This window comes from Coregonus clupeaformis, chromosome 26 (assembly GCF_020615455.1).
Source record: "Coregonus clupeaformis isolate EN_2021a chromosome 26, ASM2061545v1, whole genome shotgun sequence".
In the NCBI taxonomy this organism is placed as follows: Eukaryota; Metazoa; Chordata; class Actinopteri; order Salmoniformes; family Salmonidae; genus Coregonus; species Coregonus clupeaformis.
The window spans coordinates 47,029,380-47,051,977 of NC_059217.1; the positions used below are offsets into that span (position 1 = coordinate 47,029,380).

The following is a 22,598-nucleotide window of genomic DNA, read 5'->3' on the forward strand; positions in this document are numbered from 1 at the left end:
CCTCTTTACAACTGCTTTAATACTACTACTGCTTTATCCTCTTTACTACTGCTTTATCCTCTTTACTACTGCTTTATTACTACTACTGCTTTATCCTCTTTACTACTGCTTTATTATTACTACTGCTTTATCCTCTTTACTACTGCTTTATCCTCTTTACTACTGCTTTATCTTCTTTACTATTTCTTTATCCTCTTTACTATTGCTTTATGCGCTAGTTTGCTGCTTTATCTTCTTTACTAATGCTTTATTACTATTACTGCTTTATTACTACTACTGCTTTATCCTCTTTCCTACTGCTCTATCCTCTTTACTACTGCTTTATCCTCTTTACTACTGCTTTATCCTCTTTACTACTGCTTTATCCTCTTTACTACTACTTTATTACCACTACTGCTTTATCCTCTTTACTACTGCTTTATCCTCTTTACTACTGCTTTATCCTCTTTACTACTACTTTATTACTACTACTGCTTTATCCTCTTTACTACTGCTTTATCCTCTTTACTACTACTTTATTACTACTACTGCTTTATCCTCTTTACTACTGCTCTATCCTCTTTACTACTGCTTTATCCTCTTTACTACTACTTTATTACTACTACTGCTTTATCCTCTTTACTACTGCTTTATTTCTACTACTGCTTTATCCTCTTTACTACTGCTTTATCCTCTTTACTACTGCTTTATCCTCTTTACTACTGCTTTATCCTCTTTACTACTGCTTTATCCTCTTTACTACTGCTTTATTACTACTACTGCTTTATCCTCTTTACTACTGCTTTATTGTCTTTACTACTGCTTTATTACTACTACTGCTTTATCCTCTTTACTACTGCTTTATTACTACTACTGCTTTATCCTCTTTACTACTGCTTTATCTACTCTTTACTACTGCTTTTATCCTCTTTACTTTTATTACTACTACTGCTTTATCCTCTTTACTACTGCTTTATCCTCTTTACTACTGCTTTATCCTCTTTACTACTGCTTTATTACTACCACTGCTTTATCCTCTTTACTCCTGCTTTATCCTCTTTACTACTGCTTTATCCTCTTTACTACTGCTTTATCCTCTTTACTACTGCTTTATTACTACTACTGCTTTATCCTCTTTACTACTGCTTTATCCTCTTTACTACTGCTTTATCCTCTTTACTACTGCTTTATCCTCTTTACTACTGCTTTATCCTCTTTACTACTGCTTTATCCTCTTTACTACTGCTTTATTACTACTACTGCTTTATCCTCTTTACTACTGCTTTATTACTACTACTGCTTTATCCTCTTTACTACTGCTTTATCCTCTTTACTACTGCTTTATCCTCTTTACTACTGCTTTATCCTCTTCACTACTGCTTTATCCTCTTTACTACAGCTTTATCCTCTTTACTACTGCTTTATTACTTCTACTGCTTTATCCTCTTTACTTCTGCTTTATTACTAGTACTGCTTTAATACTACTACTACTGTGTTCTCTTTACTACTGCTTTATCTTCTTTAATACTGCTTTATCCTCTTTACTACTGCTTTATTACTACTATTTCTTTATCCTCTTTACTACTGCTTTATCCTCTTTACTACTGCTTTATTACTACCACTGCTTTATCCTCTTTACTACTGCTTTATCCTCTCTACAACTGCTTTATCTTCTTTACTATTTCTTTATCCTCTTTACTACTGCTTTATCCTCTTTACTACTGCTTTATCCTCGTTACTACTGCTTTATCCCCGCTACAACTGCTTTATCTTCTTTACTATTTCTATAACCTCTTTACTACTGCTTAATGCGCTAGTTTGCTGCTTTATCCTCTTTACTAATGCTTTATCCTCTTTACTACTACTTTATCCTCTTTACTACTGCTTTATCCTCTTTACTACTGCTTTATTACTACCACTGCTTTATCCTCTTTACTACTGCTTTATCCTCTTTACTACTGCTTTATCCTCTTTACTACTGCTTTATTACTACTACTGCTTTATCCTCTTTACTATTACTTTATTACTACTACTTCTTTATCCTCTTTACTACTGCTTTATTACTGCTACTGCTTTATTACTACTACTACTATATTCTCTTTACTACTGCTTTATTACTACTACTGCTTTATCCTCTTTAATACTGCGTTATCCTCTTTACTACTGCTTTATTACTACTACTTCTGTATCCTCTTTACTACCCACTTTATCCTCGTTACTACTGCTTTATCCTCTTTACTACTGCTTTATTACTACTGCTTTATTCCTACTACTGCTTTATCCTCTTTACAACTGCTTTATCTTCTTTACTACTGCTTTATCCTCTTTACTACTGCTTTTTGCTCTATGCTGCTGCTTTATCCTCTTTACTACTGCTTTATCCTCTTTACTATTGCTTTATTACTATTACTGCTTTATTACTACTACTGCTTTATCCTCTTTACAACTGCTTTATCCTCTTTACTACTGCTTTATCCTCTTTACTACTGCTTTATTACTACTACTGCTTTATCCTCTTTACTACTGCTTTATTACTACTACTGCTTTATCCTCTTTACAACTGCTTTATCCTCTTTACTACTGCTTTATCCTCTTTACTACTGCTTTATTACTACTACTGTTTTATCATCTTTACTACTGCTTTATCCTCTTTACTACTGCTTTATCCTCTTTACTACTGCTTTATTACTACTACTGCTTTATCCTCTTTACTACTGCTTTATCCTCTTTACTACTGCTTTATTACTACTACTGCATTATCCTCTTTACTTCTGCTTTATTACTACTACTGCTTTATCCTCTTTAAAACTGCTTTATCCTCTTCACTACTGCTTTATTACTACTACTGCTTTATCCTCTTTACTAGTTTATTATCCTCTTTACTTCTGCTTTATTACTACTACTGCTTTATCCTCTTTACTACTGCTTTATCCTCTTTATTATTACTTTATTACTACTACTGCTTTATCCTCTTTACTACTGCTTTATTACTACAACTGCTTTATCCTCTTTACTACTGCTTTATCCTCTTTACTAGTTTTTTATCCTCTTTACTTCTGCTTTATTACTACTACTGCTATATCCTCTTTACTACTGCTTTATCCTCTTTACTACTGCTTTATCCTCTTTACTACTGCTTTATTACTACAACTGCTTTATCCTCTTTACTTCTGCTTTAATACTACCACTGCTTTATCCTCTTTACTACTGCTTTATCCTCTTTACTACTGCTTTATCCTCTTTACAACTGCTTTATCTTCTTTACTACTGCTTTATCCTCTTTACTACTGCTTTTTGCTCTATGCTGCTGCTTTATCCTCTTTACTACTGCTTTATCCTCTTTACTATTGCTTTATTACTATTACTGCTTTATTACTACTACTGCTTTATCCTCTTTACTACTGCTTTATTACTACTACTGCTTTATCCTCTTTACAACTGCTTTATCCTCTTTACTACTGCTTTATCCTCTTTACTACTGCTTTATTACTACTACTGCTTTATCATCTTTACTACTGCTTTATCCTCTTTACTACTGCTTTATCCTCTTTACTACTGCTTTATTACTACTACTGCTTTATCCTCTTTACTACTGCTTTATCCTCTTTACTACTGCTTTATTACTACTACTGCTTTATCCTCTTTACTACTGCTTTATTACTTTACTACTGCTTTATTTTACAAACTGCTTTATCCTCTTCACTACTGCTTTATTACTTCACTACTGCTTTATCCTCTTTACTAGTTTATTATCCTCTTTACTTCTGCTTTATTACTACTACTGCTTTATCCTCTTTACTACTGCTTTATCCTCTTTATTATTACTTTATTACTACTACTGCTTTATCCTCTTTACTACTGCTTTATTACTACAACTGCTTTATCCTCTTTACTACTGCTTTATCCTCTTTACTAGTTTTTTATCCTCTTTACTTCTGCTTTATTACTACTACTGCTATATCCTCTTTACTACTGCTTTATCCTCTTTACTACTGCTTTATCCTCTTTACTACTGCTTTATCCTCTTTACTACTGCTTTATTACTACAACTGCTTTATCCTCTTTACTTCTGCTTTAATACTACCACTGCTTTATCCTCTTTACTACTGCTTTATCCTCTTTACTACTGCTTTATCCTCTTTACTACTGCTTTATTACTACTACAGCTTTATCCTCTTTACTACTGCTTTATTACTACTACTGCTTTATCCTCTTTACTTCTGCTTTATCCTCGTTACTACTGCTTTATCCTCTTTACTACTGCTTTATCCTCTTTACTACTGCTTTATCCTCTTTACTACTGCTTTATCCTCTTTACTACTGCTTTATTACTACTACTGCTTTATCCTCTTTACTACTGCTTTATTACTACTACTGCTTTATCCTCTTTACTACTGCTTTATCCTCTTTACTACTGCTTTATCCTCTTTACTACTGCTTTATTACTACTACTGCTTTATCCTCTTTACTACTGCTTTATTACTACTACTGCTTTATCCTCTTTACTACTGCTTTATTACTACTACTGCTTTATCCTCTTTACTACTGCTTTATCCTCTTTACTACTGCTTTATTACTACTACTGCATTATCCTCTTTACTTCTGCTTTATTACTACTACTGCTTTATCCTCTTTAAAACTGCTTTATCCTCTTCACTACTGCTTTATTACTACTACTGCTTTATCCTCTTTACTACTGCTTTATCCTCTTTACTTCTGCTTTATTACTACTACTGCTTTATCCTCTTTACTACTGCTTTATCCTCTTTATTATTACTTTATTACTACTACTGCTTTATCCTCTTTACTACTGCTTTATTACTACAACTGCTTTATCCTCTTTACTACTGCTTTATCCTCTTTACTATTTTTACTGCTATTACTACTACTGCTATATCCTCTTTACTACTGCTTTATCCTCTTTACTACTGCTTTATCCTCTTTACTACTGCTTTATTACTACAACTGCTTTATCCTCTTTACTACTGCTTTATTACTACTACTGCTTTATCCTCTTTACTACTGCTTTATCCTCTTTACTACTGCTTTATCCTCTTTACTACTGCTTTATCCTCTTTACTACTGCTTTATCCTCTTTACTACTGCTTTATTACTACTACTGCTTTATCCTCTTTACTTCTGCTTTATTACTACTACTGCTTTATCCTCTTTACAACTGCTTTATCCTCTTTACTAGTTTTTTATCCTCTTTACCTCTGCTTTATTACTACTACTGCTTTATCCTCTTTACTACTGCTTTATTACTACTACTGCTTTATCCTCTTTACAACTGCTTGATTTCCTTTCACTATTGCTTCATTACTACTACTGCTTTATCCTCTTTACTATTGCTTTAGCCTCTTTACTACTACTTTATCCTCTTTACTACTGCTTTATCCTCTTTACTACTGCTTTATCCTCATTACTACTGCTTTATTACTACTACTGCTTTATCCTCTTTACTACTGCTTTATCCTCTTTACTACTGCTTTATCCTCTTTACTACTGCTTTATTAACTACTGCTTTATCCTCTTTTACGCTTTATTACTACTGCTTTATCCTCTTTACTACTGCTTTATTACTACTACTGCTTTATCACTACTACTGCTTTATCCTCTTTACTACTGCTTTATTACTACTACTGCTTTATCCTCTTTACTACTGCTTTATCCTCTTTACTATTACTACTACTGCTTTATCCTCTTTACTACTGCTTTATCCTACTTTACTACTGCTTTATCCTCTTTACTACTGCTTTATTACTTTACTACTGCTTTATCCTCTTTACAACTGCTTTATCCTCTTTACTACTGCTTTATCTCTTTACTACTGCTTTATCCTCTTTACTACTGCTTTATCTTTACTACTGTTTTATCCTCTTTACTACTGCTTTATTACTACTACTGCTTTAGCCTCTTTACTACTACTTTATCCTCTTTACTACTACTTTATCCTCTTTACTACTGCTTTATCCTCTTTACTACTGCTTTATTACTACCACTGCTTTATCCTCTTTACTACTGCTTTATCCTCTTTACTACTGCTTTATCCTCTTTACTACTGCTTTATTACTACTACTGCTTTATCCTCTTTACTATTACTTTATTACTACTACTTCTTTATCCTCTTTACTTCTGCTTTATCCTCTTTACTACTGCTTTATTACTATTACTGCTTTATTACTACAACTGCTTTATCCTCTTTACTTCTGCTTTATTACTACTACTGCTTTATCCTCTTTACTACTGCTTTATCCTCTTTACTTCTGCTTTATTACTACTACTGCTTTATCCTCTTTACTACTGCTTTATTACTACAACTGCTTTATCCTCTTTACTACTGCTTTATCCTCTTTACTAGTTTTTTATCCTCTTTACTTCTGCTTTATTACTACTACTGCTTTATCCTCTTTACTACTGCTTTATTACTACTACTGCTTTATCCTCTTTACTTCTGCTTTATCCTCTTTACTACTGCTTTATTACTACTTTACTACTGCTTTATCCTTTTTACTACTGCTTTATCCTCTTTACTACTGCTTTATCCTCTTTACTACTGCTTTATTACTACTACTGCTTTATCCTCTTTACTACTGCTTTATTACTACTACTGCTTTATCCTCTTTACAACTGCTTTATCCTCTTTACTACTGCTTAACCTCTTTACTACTGCTTTATTACTACTACTGTTTTATCATCTTTACTACTGCTTTATCCTCTTTACTACTGCTTTATTACTACTACTGCTTTATCCTCTTTACTACTGCTTTATCCTCTTTACTTCTGCTTTATTACTACTACTGCTTTATCCTCTTTACTACTGCTTTATCCTCTTTACTACTGCTTTATCCTCTTTACTACTGCTTTATCCTCTTTACTTCTGCTTTATTACTACTACTGCTTTATCCTCTTTACTACTGCTTTATCCTCTTTACTACTGCTTTATTACTACTACTGCTTTATCCTCTTTACTACTGCTTTATCTACTATACTGCTTTATCCTCTTTACTACTGCTTTATCCTCTTTACTACTGCTTTATCCTCTTTACTACTGCTTTATCTACTTTACTACTGCTTTATCCTCTTTACTACTGCTTTATTACTACTACTGCTTTATCCTCTTTACTACTGCTTTATCCTCTTTACTACTGCTTTATCCTCTTTACTACTGCTTTATCCTCTCTTTACTACTGCTTTATTACTACTACTGCTTTATCCTCTTTACTACTGCTTTATCCTCTTTACTATGCTTTATTACTACTACTGCTTTATCCTCTTTACTACTGCTTTATCCTCTTTACTATGCTTTATTACTACTACTGCTTTATCCTCTTTACTACTGCTTTATTACTACTACTGCTTTATCCTCTTTACAACTGCTTTATCCTCTTTACTACTGTTTTATCCTCTTTACTACTGCTTTATTACTACTACTGCTTTATCCTCTTTACTACTGCTTTATCCTCTTTACTACTGCTTTATCCTCTTTACTACTGCTTTATTACTACAACTGCTTTATCCTCTGCTTTAATACTACCACTGCTTTATCCTCTTTACTACTGCTTTATCCTCTTTACTACTGCTTTATCCTCTTTACTACTGCTTTATCCTCTTTACTACTGCTTTATTACTACTACAGCTTTATCCTCTTTACTACTGCTTTATTACTACTACTGCTTTATCCTCTTTACTTCTGCTTTATCCTCGTTACTACTGCTTTATCCTCTTTACTACTGCTTTATCCTCTTTACTACTGCTTTATCCTCTTTACTAGTTTTTTATCCTCTTTACCTCTGCTTTATTACTACTACTGCTTTATCCTCTTTACCTATACTACTGCTTTATCCTCTTTACTACTGCTTTATTACTACTACTGCTTTATCCTCTTTACTACTGCTTTATTACTACTACTGCTTTATCCTCTTTACTACTGCTTTATTACTACTACTGCTTTATCCTCTTTACTACTGCTTTATCCTCTTTACTACTGCTTTATTACTACTACTGCTTTATCCTCTTTACTACTGCTTTATTACTACTACTGCTTTATCCTCTTTACTACTGCTTTATTCTTTACTACTGCTTTTATCCTCTTTACTACTGCTTTATCCTCTTTACTACTGCTTTATCCTCTTTACTACTGCTTTATCCTCTTTACTACTGCTTTATTACTACTACTGCTTTATCCTCTTTACTACTGCTTTATTACTACTACTGCTTTATCCTCTTTACTACTGCTTTATCCTCTTTACTACTGCTTTATCCTCTTTACTACTGCTTTATCCTCTTTACTACTGCTTTATCCTCTTTCACTGCTTTTATTCCTTTACTACTGCTTTATTACTACTACTGCTTTATCCTCTTTACAACTGCTTTATCCTACTTTACTGCTTTATCCTCTTTACTTTGCTTTATTACTACTACTGCTTTATCCTCTTTACTACTGCTTTATTACTACTACTGCTTTTATCCTCTTTACTACTGCTTTATTACTTTACTACTGCTTTATCCTCTTTACTACTGCTTTATCCCTTTACTACTGCTTTATCCTCTTTACTACTGCTTTATTACTACTACTGCTTTATCCTCTTTACTACTGCTTTACTTTACAACTGCTTTATCCTCTTTACTACTGCTTTATTACTACTACTGCTTTATCCTCTTTACTACTGCTTTATCCTATTGCACTACTACTGCTTTATCCTCTTTACTACTGCTTATTATTTACTACTGCTTTATCCTCTTTACTACTGCTTTATCCTCTTTACTGCTTTATCTCTTTACTACTGCTTTATTTTACTACTGCTTTATCCTCTTTACTACTGCTTTATTACTTTACTACTGCTTTATCCTCTTTACTACTGCTTTATTACTACTACTGCTTTATCCTCTTTACTTCTGCTTTACTACTACTGCTTTATCCTCTTTACTACTGCTTTATCCTCTTTACTACTGCTTTATCCTCTTTACTACTGCTTTATCCTCTTTACTACTGCTTTATTACTACAACTGCTTTATCCTCTTTACTTCTGCTTTATTACTACTACTGCTTTATCCTCTTTACTACTGCTTTATTACTACTACTGCTTTATCCTCTTTACTACTGCTTTATCCTCTTTACTACTGCTTTATTACTACTACTGCTTTATCCTCTTTACTACTGCTTTATTCTCTTTACTACTGCTTTATCCTCTTTACTTGCTTTATCCTCTTTACATCTTTATTCTACTACTGCTTTATCCTCTTTACTACTGCTTTATTACTCCTACTGCTTTATCCTCTTTACTACTGCTTTATTGCTACTACTGCTTTATCCTCTTTACTACTGCTTTATTACTACTACTGCTTTATCCTCTTTACTACTGCTTTATCATCTTTACTACTGCTTTATCCTCTTTACTACTGCTTTATCCTCTTTACTATTGCTTTATTACTACTACTGCTTTATCCTCTTTAGTACTGCTTTATTACTACTACTGCTTTATCCTCTTTACTACTGCTTTATCCTCATGCTTTACTACTGCTTTATCCTCTTTACTACTGCTTTATTACTACTACTGCTTTATCCTCTACTGCTTATCCTCTTTACTACTGCTTTATTACTACTACTGCTTTATCCTCTTTACTACTGCTTTATCCTCTTTACTACTGCTTTATCCTCTTTACTACTGCTTTTATTACTACTGCTTTATCCTCTTTACTACTGCTTTATCCTCTTTACACTGCTTTATCCTCTTTACTATGTTATTATCCTCTTTACTTCTGCTTTATCTACTACTGCTTTATCCTCTTTACTACTGTTTTATCCTCTTTACTAGCTTTATTACTACTACTGCTTTATTTACTATCCTCTTTACTACTGCTTTATCCTCTTTACTACTGCTTTATCCTCTTTACTAGCTTTATCCTCTGTACTTCTGCTTTATTACTACTACTGCTTTATCCTCTTTACTACTGCTTTATCCTCTTTACTAGTTTTTTATCCTCTTTACTTCTGCTTTATTACTACTACTGCTTTATCCTCTTTACTACTGCTTTATCCTCTTTACTACTGCTTTATCCTCTTTACTACTGCTTTATTATACTACTGCTTTATCTACTACTACTGCTTTATCCTCTTTACTACTGCTTTATCCTACTTTACTACTGCTTTATCCTCTTTACAACTGCTTTATTACTACTACTGCTTTATCCTCTTTACTACTGCTTTATTACTACTACTGCTTTATCCTCTTTACTACTGCTTTATCCTCTTTACAACTGCTTTATCCTCTTTACTACTGCTTTATTACTACTACTGCTTTATCTCTTTCTACTGCTTTACTACTACTGCTTTATCCTCTTTACCTGATACTACTGCTTTATCCTCTTTACTACTGCTTTATCCTCTTTACTACTGCTTTATTACTACTACTGCTTTATCCTCTTTACTACTGCTTTATTACTACTACTGCTTTATCCTCTTTACTACTGCTTTATTACTACTACTGCTTTATCCTCTTTACTACTGCTTTATTACTACTACTGCTTTATCCTCTTTACTAGTTTTTTATCCTCAATACTTCTGCTTTATTACTACTACTGCTTTATCCTTTTTACAACTGCTTTATCCTCTTCATCTACTGCTTTATCCTCTTTACAACTGCTTTATCCTCTTTACTAGTTTATTATCCTCTGTACTTCTGCTTTATTACTACTACTGCTTTATCCTCTTTACTACTGCTTTATCCTCTTTACTAGTTTTATATCCTCTTTACTTCTGCTTTATTACTACTACTGCTATATCCTCTTTACTACTGCTATATCCTCTTTACAACTGCTTTATCCTCTTTGCTAGTTTATTATCCTCTGTACTTCTGCTTTATTACTACTACTGCTTTATCCTCTTTACTACTGATTTATCCTCTTTACTAGTTTTATATCCTCTTTACTTCTGCTTTATTACTACTACTGCTTTATCCTCTTTACTACTGCTTTATCCTCTATACTACTGCTTTATTACTACTACTGATTTATCCTCTTTACTTCTGCTTTATTACTACTACAGCTTTATCCTCTTTACTACTGCTTTATTACTACTACTGCTTTATCCTCTTTACTACTGCTTTATCCTCTTTACAACTGCTTTATCCTCTTTACAACTGCTTTATTTTCTTTCACTGTTGCTTTATTACTACTACTGCTTTATCCTCTTTACTACTGCTTTATTACTACTACTGCTTTATCCTCTTTACTACTGCTTTATCCTCTTTACTACTGCTTTATCCTCTTTACTACTGCTTTATTACTACTACTGCTTTATCCTCTTTACTACTGCTTTATTATTCCAACTGCTTTATCCTATTTACTACTGCTTTATTACTACAACTGCTTTATCCTCTTTACTTCTGCTTTAATACTACTACTGCTTTATCCTCTTTACTACAGCTTTATCCTCTTTACTACTGCTTTATCCCCTTTACTACTGCTTTATCCTCTTTACTACTGCTTTATCATCTTTACTAGTTTTTTATCCTCTTTACTTCTGCTTTATTACTACTACTGCTTTATCCTCTTTACTACTGATTATCCTCTTTACTACTGCTTTATTACTACAACTGCTTTATCCTCTTTACTTCTGCTTTATTACTACTACTGATTTATCCTCTTTACTACTGCTTTATCCTCTTTACTACTGCTTTATTACTACTACTGCTTTATCCTCTTTACTTCAGCTTTATTTCTACTACTGCTTTATCCTCTTTACTACTGCTTTATTACTACTACTGCTTTATCCTCTTTACTACTGCTTTAACCTCTTTACTACTGCTTTATTACTACTACTGCTTTATCCTCTTTACTTCTGCTTTATTACTACTACAGCTTTATCCTCTTTACTACTGCTTTATTACTACTACTTCTTTATCCTCTTTACAACTGCTTTATTGCCTTTCACTATTGCTTTATTACAACTACTGCTTTATACTCTTTACTACTGCTTTATCATCTTTACTACTGCTTTATCCTCTTTACTACTGCTTTATCCTCTTTACTACTGCTTTATTACTACTACTGCTTTATCCTCTTTACTACTGCTTTATTACTCCAACTGCTTTATCCTCTTTACTACTGCTTTATTTCTACTACTGCTTTATCCTCTTTACTACTGCTTTATTACTACTACTGCTTTATCCTCTTTACTACTGCTTTATCATCTTTACTACTGCTTTATCCTCTTTACTACTGCTTTATCCTCTTTACTAATGCTTTATTACTACTACTGCTTTATCCTCTTTACTACTGCTTTATTACTCCAACTGCTTTATCCTCTTTACTACTGCTTTATCCTCTTTACTACTGCTTTATACTACTACTGCTTTATCCTCTTTACTTCTGCTTTATTACTACTACTGCTTTATCCTCTTTACTACTGCTTTATTACTACTACTGCTTTATCCTCTTTACTACTGCTTTATCCTCTTTACTACTGCTTTATTACTACTACTGCTTTATCCTCTTTACTACTGCTTTATCCTCTTTACTACTGCTTTATTACTACTACTGCTTTATCCTCTTTACTACTGCTTTATCCTATTTACTACTGCTTTATTACTACTACTGCTTTATTACTATTACTGCTTTTCCTCTTTACTTCTGCTTTATTACTACTACTTCTTTATTACTACTACTGCTTTATCCTCTTTACTTCTGCTTTATTACTTCTACTGCTTTATCCTCTTTACTTCTGCTTTATTACTCCAACTGCTTTATCCTCTTTACTACTGCTTTATTGCTACTACTGCTTTATCCTCTTTACTACTGCTTTATTACTACTACTGCTTTATCCTCTTTACTACTGCTTTATCATCTTTACTACTGCTTTATCCTCTTTACTACTGCTTTATCCTCTTTACTACTGCTTTATTACTACTACTGCTTTATCCTCTTTGCTACTGCTTTATTACTCCAACTGCTTTATCCTCTTTACTACTGCTTTATCCTCTTTACTACTGCTTTATTACTACTACTGCTTTATTACTACTACTGCTTTATCCTCTTTACTACTGCTTTATCCTCTTTACTACTGCTTTATTACTACTACTGCTTTATCCTCTTTACTACTGCTTTATCCTCTTTACTACTGCTTTATTACTACTACTGCTTTATCCTCTTTACTACTGCTTTATCCTCTTTACTACTGCTTTATTACTACTACTGCTTTATTACTACTACTGCTTTATTACTACTACTGCTTTTCCTCTTTACTTCTGCTTTATTACTACTACTGCTTTATTACTACTACTGCTTTATCCTCTTTACTTCTGCTTTATTACTACTACTGCTTTATCCTCTTTACTTCTGTTTTATTACTACTACTGCTTTATACTACTACTGCTTTATCCTCTTTACTACTGCTTTATTACTACTACTGCTTTATTATTACTACTGCTTTATCCTCTTTACTTCTGCTTTATTACTACTACTGCTTTATTACTACTACTGCTTTATCCTCTTTACTACTGCTTTATTACTGCTACTGCTTTATTACTACTACTGCTTTATTACTACTACTGCTTTATCCTCTTTACTACTGCTTTATCCTCTTTACTTCTGCTTTATTACTACTACTGCTTTATCCTCTTTACTACTGCTTTATTACTACTACTGCTTTATCCTCTTTACTACTGCTTTATTACTACTACTGCTTTATTACTACTACTGCTTTATCCTCTTTACTTCTGCTTTATTACTACTACTGCTTTATCCTCTTTACTACTGCTTTATTACTACTACTGCTTTATCCTCTTTACTACTGCTTTATTACTACTACTGCTTTATTACTACTACTGCTTTATCCTCTTTACTTCTGCTTTATTACTACTACTGCTTTATTACTACTCCTGCTTTATCCTCTTTACTACTGCTTTATTACTACTACTGCTTTATCCTCTTTACTTCTGCTTTATTACTACTACTGCTTTATTACTACTACTGCTTTATCCTCTTTACTTCTGCTTTATTACTACTACTGCTTTATTTCTACTACTGCTTTATTACTACTACTGCTTTATCCTCTTTACTACTGCTGTTACTACGGACCTATTGGGGATTCTCTTCCTACTTTCTCATTGTCTTGGTGGGTCTCCTTGACTACCTGTTCTATCATTCATCTCATTGTCTTGGTGGGACTCCTTGACTACCTGTTCTATCATTCATCTCATTGTTTTTCTGGGACTCCTTGACTACCTGTTCTATCAATCAATCAATCAATCAATTTTATTTTATATAGCCCTTCTTACATCAGCTAATATCTCGAAGTGCTGTACAGAAACCCAGCCTAAAACCCCAAACAGCTAGTAATGCAGGTGTAGAAGCACGGTGGCTAGGAAAAACTCCCTAGAAAGGCCAAAACCTAGGAAGAAACCTAGAGAGGAACCAGGCTATGAGGGGTGGCCAGTCCTCTTCTGGCTGTGCCGGGTGGAGATTATAACAGAACCATGCCAAGATGTTCAAAAATGTTCATAAGTGACAAGCATGGTCAAATAATAATCAGGAATAAATCTCAGTTGGCTTTTCATAGCCGATCATTAAGAGTTGAAAACAGCAGGTCTGGGACAGGTAGGGGTTCCATAACCGCAGGCAGAACAGTTGAAACTGGAATAGCAGCAAGGCCAGGCGGACTGGGGACAGCAAGGAGTCACCACGGCTGGTAGTCCCGACGTATGGTCCTAGGGCTCAGGTCTCTCAGTTGGCTTTTCATAGCCGATCATTAAGAGTTGAAAACAGCAGGTCTGGGACAGGTAGGGGTTTCATAACCGCAGGCAGAACAGTTGAAACTGGAATAGCAGCAAGGCCAGGCGGACTGGGGACAGCAAGGTGTCAGCATGCCCGGTAGTCCTGACGTATGGTCCTAGGGCTCAGGTTCTCAGAGAGAAAGAGAGAACGAGATAATTAGAGAGAGCATACTTAAATTCACACAGGACACTGGATAAGACAGGAGAAGTACTCCAGGTATAACCAACTAACCCCAGCCCCCCGACACATAAACTACTGCAGCATAAATACTGGAGGCTGAGACAGGAGCGGTCCGGAGACACTGTGGCCCCATCCGAAGAAACCCCGGACAGGGCCAAACAGGAAGGATATAACCCCACCCACTCTGCCAAAGCACAGCCCCCGCACCACCAGAGGGATATCCTCAACCACCAACTTACAATCCTGAGACAAGGCCGAGTATAGCCCACAGAGGTCTCCACCACAGCACAAACCAAAGGGGCGCCAACCCAGACAGGAAGATCACGTCAGTAACTCAACCCACTCAAGTGACGCACCCCCTCCTAGGGACGGCATGAAAGAGCACCAGCAAGCCAGTGACTCAGCCCCTGTAACAGGGTTAGAGGCAGAGAACCCCAGTGGAGAGAGGGGAACCGGCCTGGCAGAGACAGCAAGGGCTGTTCGTTGCTCCAGAGCCTTTCCGTTCACCTTCACACTCCTGGGCCAGACTACACTCAATCATATGACCTACTGAAGAGATAAGTCTTCAGTAAAGACTTAAAGGTTGAGACCGAGTCTGCGTCTCTCACATGGGTAGGCAAACTGTTCCATAAAAATGGAGATCTATAGGAGAAAGCCCTGCCTCCCGCTGTTTGCTTAGATATTCTAGGGACAATTAGGAGGCCATGCGTCTTGTGACCGTAGCGTACGTATTGGTATGTACGGCAGGACCAACTCGGAAAGATAGGTAGGAGCAAGCCCATGTAACGCTTTATAGGTTAACAGTAAAACCTTGAAATCAGCCCTTGCCTTAACAGGAAGCCAGTGTAGGGAAGCTAGCACTGGAGTAATATGATCAAATTTCTTGGTTCTAGTCAGGATTCTAGCAGCCGTATTTAGCACTAACTGAAGTTTATTTAGTGCTTTATCCGGGTAGCCGGAAAGTAGAGCATTGCAGTAGTCTAACCTAGAAGTAACAAATGCATGGATTAATTTTTCTGCATCATTTTTGGACAGAACATTTCTGATTTTTGCAATGTTACGTAGATGGAAAAAAGCTGTCCTTGAAACAGTCTTGATATGTTCGTCAAAAGAGAGATCAGGGTCAAGAGTAACGCCTTGAGGTCCTTCACAGTTTTATTTGAGACGACTTTACAACCATCAAGATGAATTGTCAGATTTAACAGAAGATCTCTTTGTTTCTTGGGACCTAGAACAAGCATCTCTGTTTTGTCCGAAGTTTAAAAGTATAAAGTTTTCAGCCATCCACTTCCTTATGTCTGAAACACAGGCTTCTAGCGAGGGCAATTTTGGGGCTTCACCATGTTTCATTGAAATGTACAGCTGTGTGTCATCCGCATAGCAGTGAAAGTTAACATTATGTTTTCGAATAACATCCCCAAGAGGTAAAATATATAGTGAAAACAATAGTGGTCCTAAAACGGAACCTTGAGGAACACCGAAATGTACAGTTGATTTGTCGGAGGACAGACCATTCACAGAGACAAACTGATATCTTTCCGACAGGTAAGATCTAAACCAGGCCAGAACTTGTCCGTGTAGACCAATTTGGGTTTCCAGTCTCTCCAAAAGAATGTGGTGATCGATAGTGTCAAAGGCAGCACTAAGGTCTAGTAGCACGAGGACAGATGCAGAGCCTCGGTCTGACGCCATTAAAAGGTCATTTACCACCTTCACAAGTGCAGTCTCAGTGCTATGATGGGGTCTAAAACCAGACTGAAGCATTTCGTATACATTGTTTGTCTTCAGAAAGGCAGTGAGTTGCTGCGCAACAGCTTTTTCTAAAATGTTTGAGAGGAATGGAAGATTCGATATAGGCCGATAGTTTTTTATATTTTCCGGGTCAAGGTTTGGCTTTTTCAAGAGAGGCTTTATCACTGCCACTTTTAGTGAGTTTGGTACACATCCGGTGGATAGAGAGCTGTTTATTATGTTCAACATAGGAGGGCCAAGCACAGGAAGCAGCTCCTTCAGCAGTTTAGTAGGAATAGGATCCAGTATGCAGCTTGAAGGTTTAGAGGCCATGATTATTTTCATCATTGTGTCAAGAGATATAGTACTAAAACACTTAAGTGTCTCTCCCGATCCCAGGCCCTCGCAGAGTCTGTGCAGATCCAGGACAGCTAAGCCCTGGAGGAATACGCAGATTCAAAGAGGAGTCCGTAATTTGCTTTCTAATGGTCATGATCTTTTCCTCAAAGAAGTTCATGAATTTATTACTGCTGAAGTGAAAGCCATCCTCTCTTGGGGAATGCTGCTTTTTAGTTAGCTTTGCAACAGTATCAAAAAGAAATTTGGGATTGTTCTTATTTTCCTCGATTAAGTTGGAAAAGTAGGATGATCGAGCAGCAGTGAGGGCTCTTCGGTACTGCACGGTACTGTCTTTCCAAGCTAGTCGGAAGACTTCCAGTTTGGTGTGGCGCCATTTCCGTTCCAATTTCCTGGAAGCTTGCTTCAAAGCTCGGGTATTTTCTGTATACCAGGGAGCTAGTTTCTTATGACAAATGTTTTTCGTTTTTAGGGGTGCAACTGCATCTAGGGTATTGCGCAAGGTTAAATTGAGTTCCTCAGTTAAGTGGTTAACTGATTTTTGTCCTCTGACGTCCTTGGGTAGGCAGAAGGAGTCTGGAAGGGCATCAAGGAATTTTTGTGTTGTCTGAGAATTTATAGCACGACTTTTGATGCTCCTTGGTTGGGGTCTGAGCAGATTATTTGTTGCGATTGCAAACGTAATAAAATGGTGGTCCGATAGTCCAGGATTTTGTGGAAAAACATTAAGATCTACAACATTTATTCCATGGGACAAAACTAGGTCCAGAGTATGACTGTGGCAGTGAGTAGGTCATTGTCTTGGTGGGTCTCCTTGTCTACCTGTTCTATCATTCATCTCATTGTCTTTCTGGGACTCCTTGACTGCCTGTTCTATCATTCATCTCATTGTCTTGGTGGGTCTCCTTGACTACCTGTTCTATCATTCATCTCATTGTCTTGGTGGGTCTCCTTGACTGCCTGTTCTATCATTCATCTCATTGTCTTTCTGGGACTCCTTGACTGCCTGTTCTATCATTCATCTCATTGTCTTTCTGGGACTCCTTGACTACCTGTTCTATCATTCATCTCATTGTCTTGGTGGGTCTCCTTGACTGCCTGTTCAATCATTCATCTCATTGTCTTTCTGGGACTCCTTGACTGCCTGTTCTATCATTCATCTCATTGTCTTGGTGGGTCTCCTTGACTGCCTGTTATATCATTCATCTCATTGTCTTGGTGGGTCTCCTTGACTGCCTGTTCTATCATTCATCTCATTGTCTTTCTGGGACTCCTTGACTGCCTGTTCTATCATTCATCTCATTGTCTTGGTGGGACTCCTTGACTGCCTGTTCAATCATTCATCTCATTGTCTTGGTGGGTCTCCTTGACTGCCTGTGCTATCATTCATCTCATTGTCTTGGTGGGTCTCCTTGACTGCCTGTTATATCATTCATCTCATTGTCTTGGTGGGTCTCCTTGACTGCCTGTTCTATCATTCATCTCATTGTCTTTCTGGGACTCCTTGACTGCCTGTTCTATCATTCATCTCATTGTCTTTCTGGGACTCCTTGACTGCCTGTTCAATCATTTATCTCATTGTCTTTCTGGGACTCCTTGACTACCTGTTCTATCATTCATCTCATTGTCTTGGTGGGTCTCATTGACTGCCTGTTCTATCATTAATCTCATTGTCTTGGTTTTTCTCCTTGACTGCCTGTTCTATCATTTATCTCATTGTCTTGCTGGGACTCCTTGACTTCCTGTTCTATCAGTCAGTTACCTGAACAAAAAAAAAATGTTTTGGCTCCAACTTGAGAAAATGTTGGCAAAAATTCAGTCAACTTAAATGATGTGTTTGCTCAATTTGTCTCATATGTTCATTCAACTAGAAACTATTATCTGTGTATCTTCACTAAAAAAGACTGTGGAACTAGTTACACACACAGTGCTTTAACATAGAATGTTTTCAACTGACATATTCGACACACGTTGACATTGTACATGTATACAGTAATTAATATTCATCATGTCCTCACCTGGGATTTGAACTGTATTGCTAAATCTCAGCTCTGTTAAAAGTACACTCAAGAAAAAACTATTTCATTTATCATATTGATTAAGGAGTAACATTAAAACAGAGTAATATGCCCTACCAACAATAGAAAACTATACAGAAAAACCTAAAATTGCTTAAATAAATCAAATCAATATTTTTTGAATTGACACAGACATAACGGGAAGATTGGAATGACAGTTGTGAGTTCAAAACCCAGGTGAGGACATGTCGAATAATAATTAATGTATACATGAACATTCACAATGTAATCATGTCTACGTGTGTCAGATATGTAAGTTGAAAACATTGTATGTTAAAAGTACTGTGTGTAAGTAGTTCCAAAACCTTTTTTAGGTAAGATGCACAAAGAAAAATTTGGTCCCATGTTTCATGAACTGAAATAAAAGATCCCAGAAATGTTCCATACGCACAAAAAGCTTATTTCTCTCAAATTTTGTGCACACATTTGTTTACATTCCTGTTAGTGAGCATTTCTCCTTTGACAAGATAATCCATCCACCTGACAGGTGTGGCATATCAATAAGCTGATTAAACAGCATGATCATTACACAGGTGCACCTTGTGCTTGGGACAATAAAAGGCCACTCTAAAATGTGCAGTTTTGTCACACAACACAATGCCACAGATGTCTGAAGTTTTTAGGGAGTGTGCAATTGGCATGCTGACTGCAGGAATATCCACCAGAGCTGTTGAATGTTCATTTCTCTACCATAAGCCGCCTCCAACGTTGTTTTAGAGAATTTGGCAGTACGTCCAACCGGCCTCACAACCGCAGACCACGTGTAACCGCGCCAGCCCAGGACCTCCACATCCGGCATCTTCACCTGCGGGATGGTCTGAGATTCAGCCACCCGGACAGCTGATGAAACTGTGTGTTTGCACAAATCAACAGCCTGATCAACTCTATGCAAAGGAGATGTGCATGAGAAAAATGGTCACACCAGAGACTGACTGGTGTTCCGACCCACGCTCGTACCTTTTTCTTTTTAAAGGTATCTGTGACCCAACCGATGCATATCTGTAATCCCAGTCATGTGAAATCCATAGATTAGGGCCTAATGAATTTATTTCCATTGACTCATTTCATTATATAAACTGTAACTCAGTAAGATGGTTGAAATTGTTGCATGTTGCGTTTATATTTTTTTTTTTACAGTGTAGATTAGTTACGTGGCAGTCTGTGTGGCTCACTTGGTAAGAGCATGGCGCTAGCATTGTCAAGGTCAAAGGTTAAATTCCCACATGGATCATGTACGCACTCACTTGACTGATTCATTTTGGATAAAAGTGTCTCCTATGTGGCTTATAGGATCATATTATTAGCCAAACAAACTGGAAACCAAACAAACCGTAAAGTCACATGACAGCCTGTTATTTTAGCCATCTTAATGTGTTGCTGTGGCAACAGCAGCCAAACAATGTCAAGACAACACCTCTGGATGAGGTCTACATGTAGGCCTATCGTCAGCCTACGTTGGAAATCAACATTCTCAGCACACACTGCAAACCGTTATTTAACCTTTATTTAACCTTTATTTGACCTTGAGAACACATCCTCTTTGACAGGCGACACATCAGTAGACAACACACCCAGCTTGCTTTCTACTAACTAGCCATACACTCTCACCCAAACCTTCACATCATTACGCTTCCTTTCCGCCCCTTCCTTCCTCACTCAACACACTGCAAATCAGTTGCAATGACACATCAGTACAGAGACTGTACTAACTACACTCACCAAAACCACCTATCCCTCTCTCTCTCTCTCTCTCTCTCTCTCTCTCTCTCTCATACACGAACACATACACACACATCTCTATCTCACCACATCTCACACATAGACACAAACACATGCACACGCAAACGCACACCTACAAACACAAACAAACACCTCTCTCACACTGTGACTGGTACCTCTTGTCAGGAGGAGGAGGAAGTGCTTCCTGATTGGCTGTTGGAGCTTCCTGCATGGAGGTGATTGGATCAGGGATATTGGCAAAGTCATCTTGCTCTGCCAAACCAATAGCCAAAGAAAGAACCACCATCTTCCCTTCACTGGCCAGCCGGAAAACAGCGGAAAACAGACAAACAGAGAGAGAGAGAGAGAGAGAGAGAGAGAGAGAGAGAGAGAGAGAGAGAGAGAGAGAGAGAGAGAGAGAGAGAGAGAGAGAGAGAGAGAGAGGGAGAGAGGGAGAGAGAGAGAGAGACGCAGGGTAGAGGCAACGAAAATAAAGGAATTAATCAAGGAGGAGGAATCAGGAGACATGGAGAGTTGGAATAGAGAAAGAGAAGAAAGAAAGATCATAGGTTTATAAAAATATAAAGAGAGAGAGAACAGGCAGAAAACAGAGAGATCATAAGAGAACACAGAGAGAGACAGCAGAAAACAGAGAGATCATAAGAGAACACAGAGAGAGACAGCAGAAAACAGAGAGATCATAAGAGAACACAGAGAGAGACAGCAGAAAACAGAGAGATCATAAGAGAACACAGAGAGAGACAGCAGAAAACAGAGAGATCATAAGAGAACACAGAGAGAGAAAGCAGAAAACAGAGAGATCATAAGAGAACACAGAGAGACAGCAGAAAACAGAGAGATCATATAAGAGAACACAGAGAGAGACAGCAGAAAACAGAGAGATCATAAGAGAACACAGAGAGAGACAGCAGAAAACAGAGAGATCATATAAGAGAACACAGAGGAACTAGTCAGAGGAGAAAAAGGTTTAGAAGAAAGAACACCTTCAACCCATAGACCAGCGGTGTCAAACTCACTTCCTGGAAGACTGAGTCCAGTGTCTGCTGGTTTTCGCTCCTCCCTTCTACTTGATTGATTAATGAAGGTCACTGATTAGTTTAGGAACTCCCCTCGGCTGGTTGTCCAGGTCTTAATTCGACATGAATGAAAAGGTAATAGCTAAAACCACAGCAGTCACAGGGCCCTCAAAGGAATTGAGTTGACACCTCTGCCGGGAGGGGGGCGGGGGGACGGGGGGGACGGGGGGATGGGGGGGACAGGGGGGACGGGGGACGGGGGGGACGGGGGGATACTAAGGACACTAGCGAAGCCTCCAGTTCCTTGTTAATTCTTCGCATCCAACAGACTACGATACCATTTATGTTATCTGTCCACAAGGGATGAGTTAATGGGCGATGGCTGTCGTGTGAATAAGGTCTATTAGTGCCCCATAGTGCTGTGTCTGAACCAGGGAGGGATATTCCAACTGGACCCTGCCGGAGAACAGCTCCAGCTAGTTTCCAGTGTGTCTGAACCAGGGAGGGATATTCCAACTGGACCCTGCCGGAGAACAGCTCCAGCTAGTTTCCAGTGTGTCTGAACCAGGGAGGGATATTACAACTGGACCCTGCTGGAGAACAGCTCCAGCTAGTTTCCAGTGTGTCTGAACCAGGGAGGGATATTCCAACTGGACCCTGCCGGAGAACAGCTCCAGCTAGTTTCCAGTGTGTCTGAACCAGGGAGGGATATTCCAACTGGACCCTGCCGGAGAACAACTCC

The 22,598-nt window shown here is 37.1% G+C and overlaps 1 protein-coding gene across 1 annotated transcript in view; it reads right to left on the bottom strand.

Annotated features, from left to right (window-relative positions):
* LOC121540759 (synaptotagmin-7-like) overlaps positions 1-22,598 on the bottom strand; it is a 105,406-nt gene that overhangs the window by 61,510 nt on the left and 21,298 nt on the right. Inside the window, exon 2 of the mRNA XM_041849830.1 lies at positions 20,996-21,136. Coding sequence (XP_041705764.1) covers positions 20,996-21,136 — 141 coding nt within the window. The remainder of the gene's footprint in view (positions 1-20,995; positions 21,137-22,598) is intronic.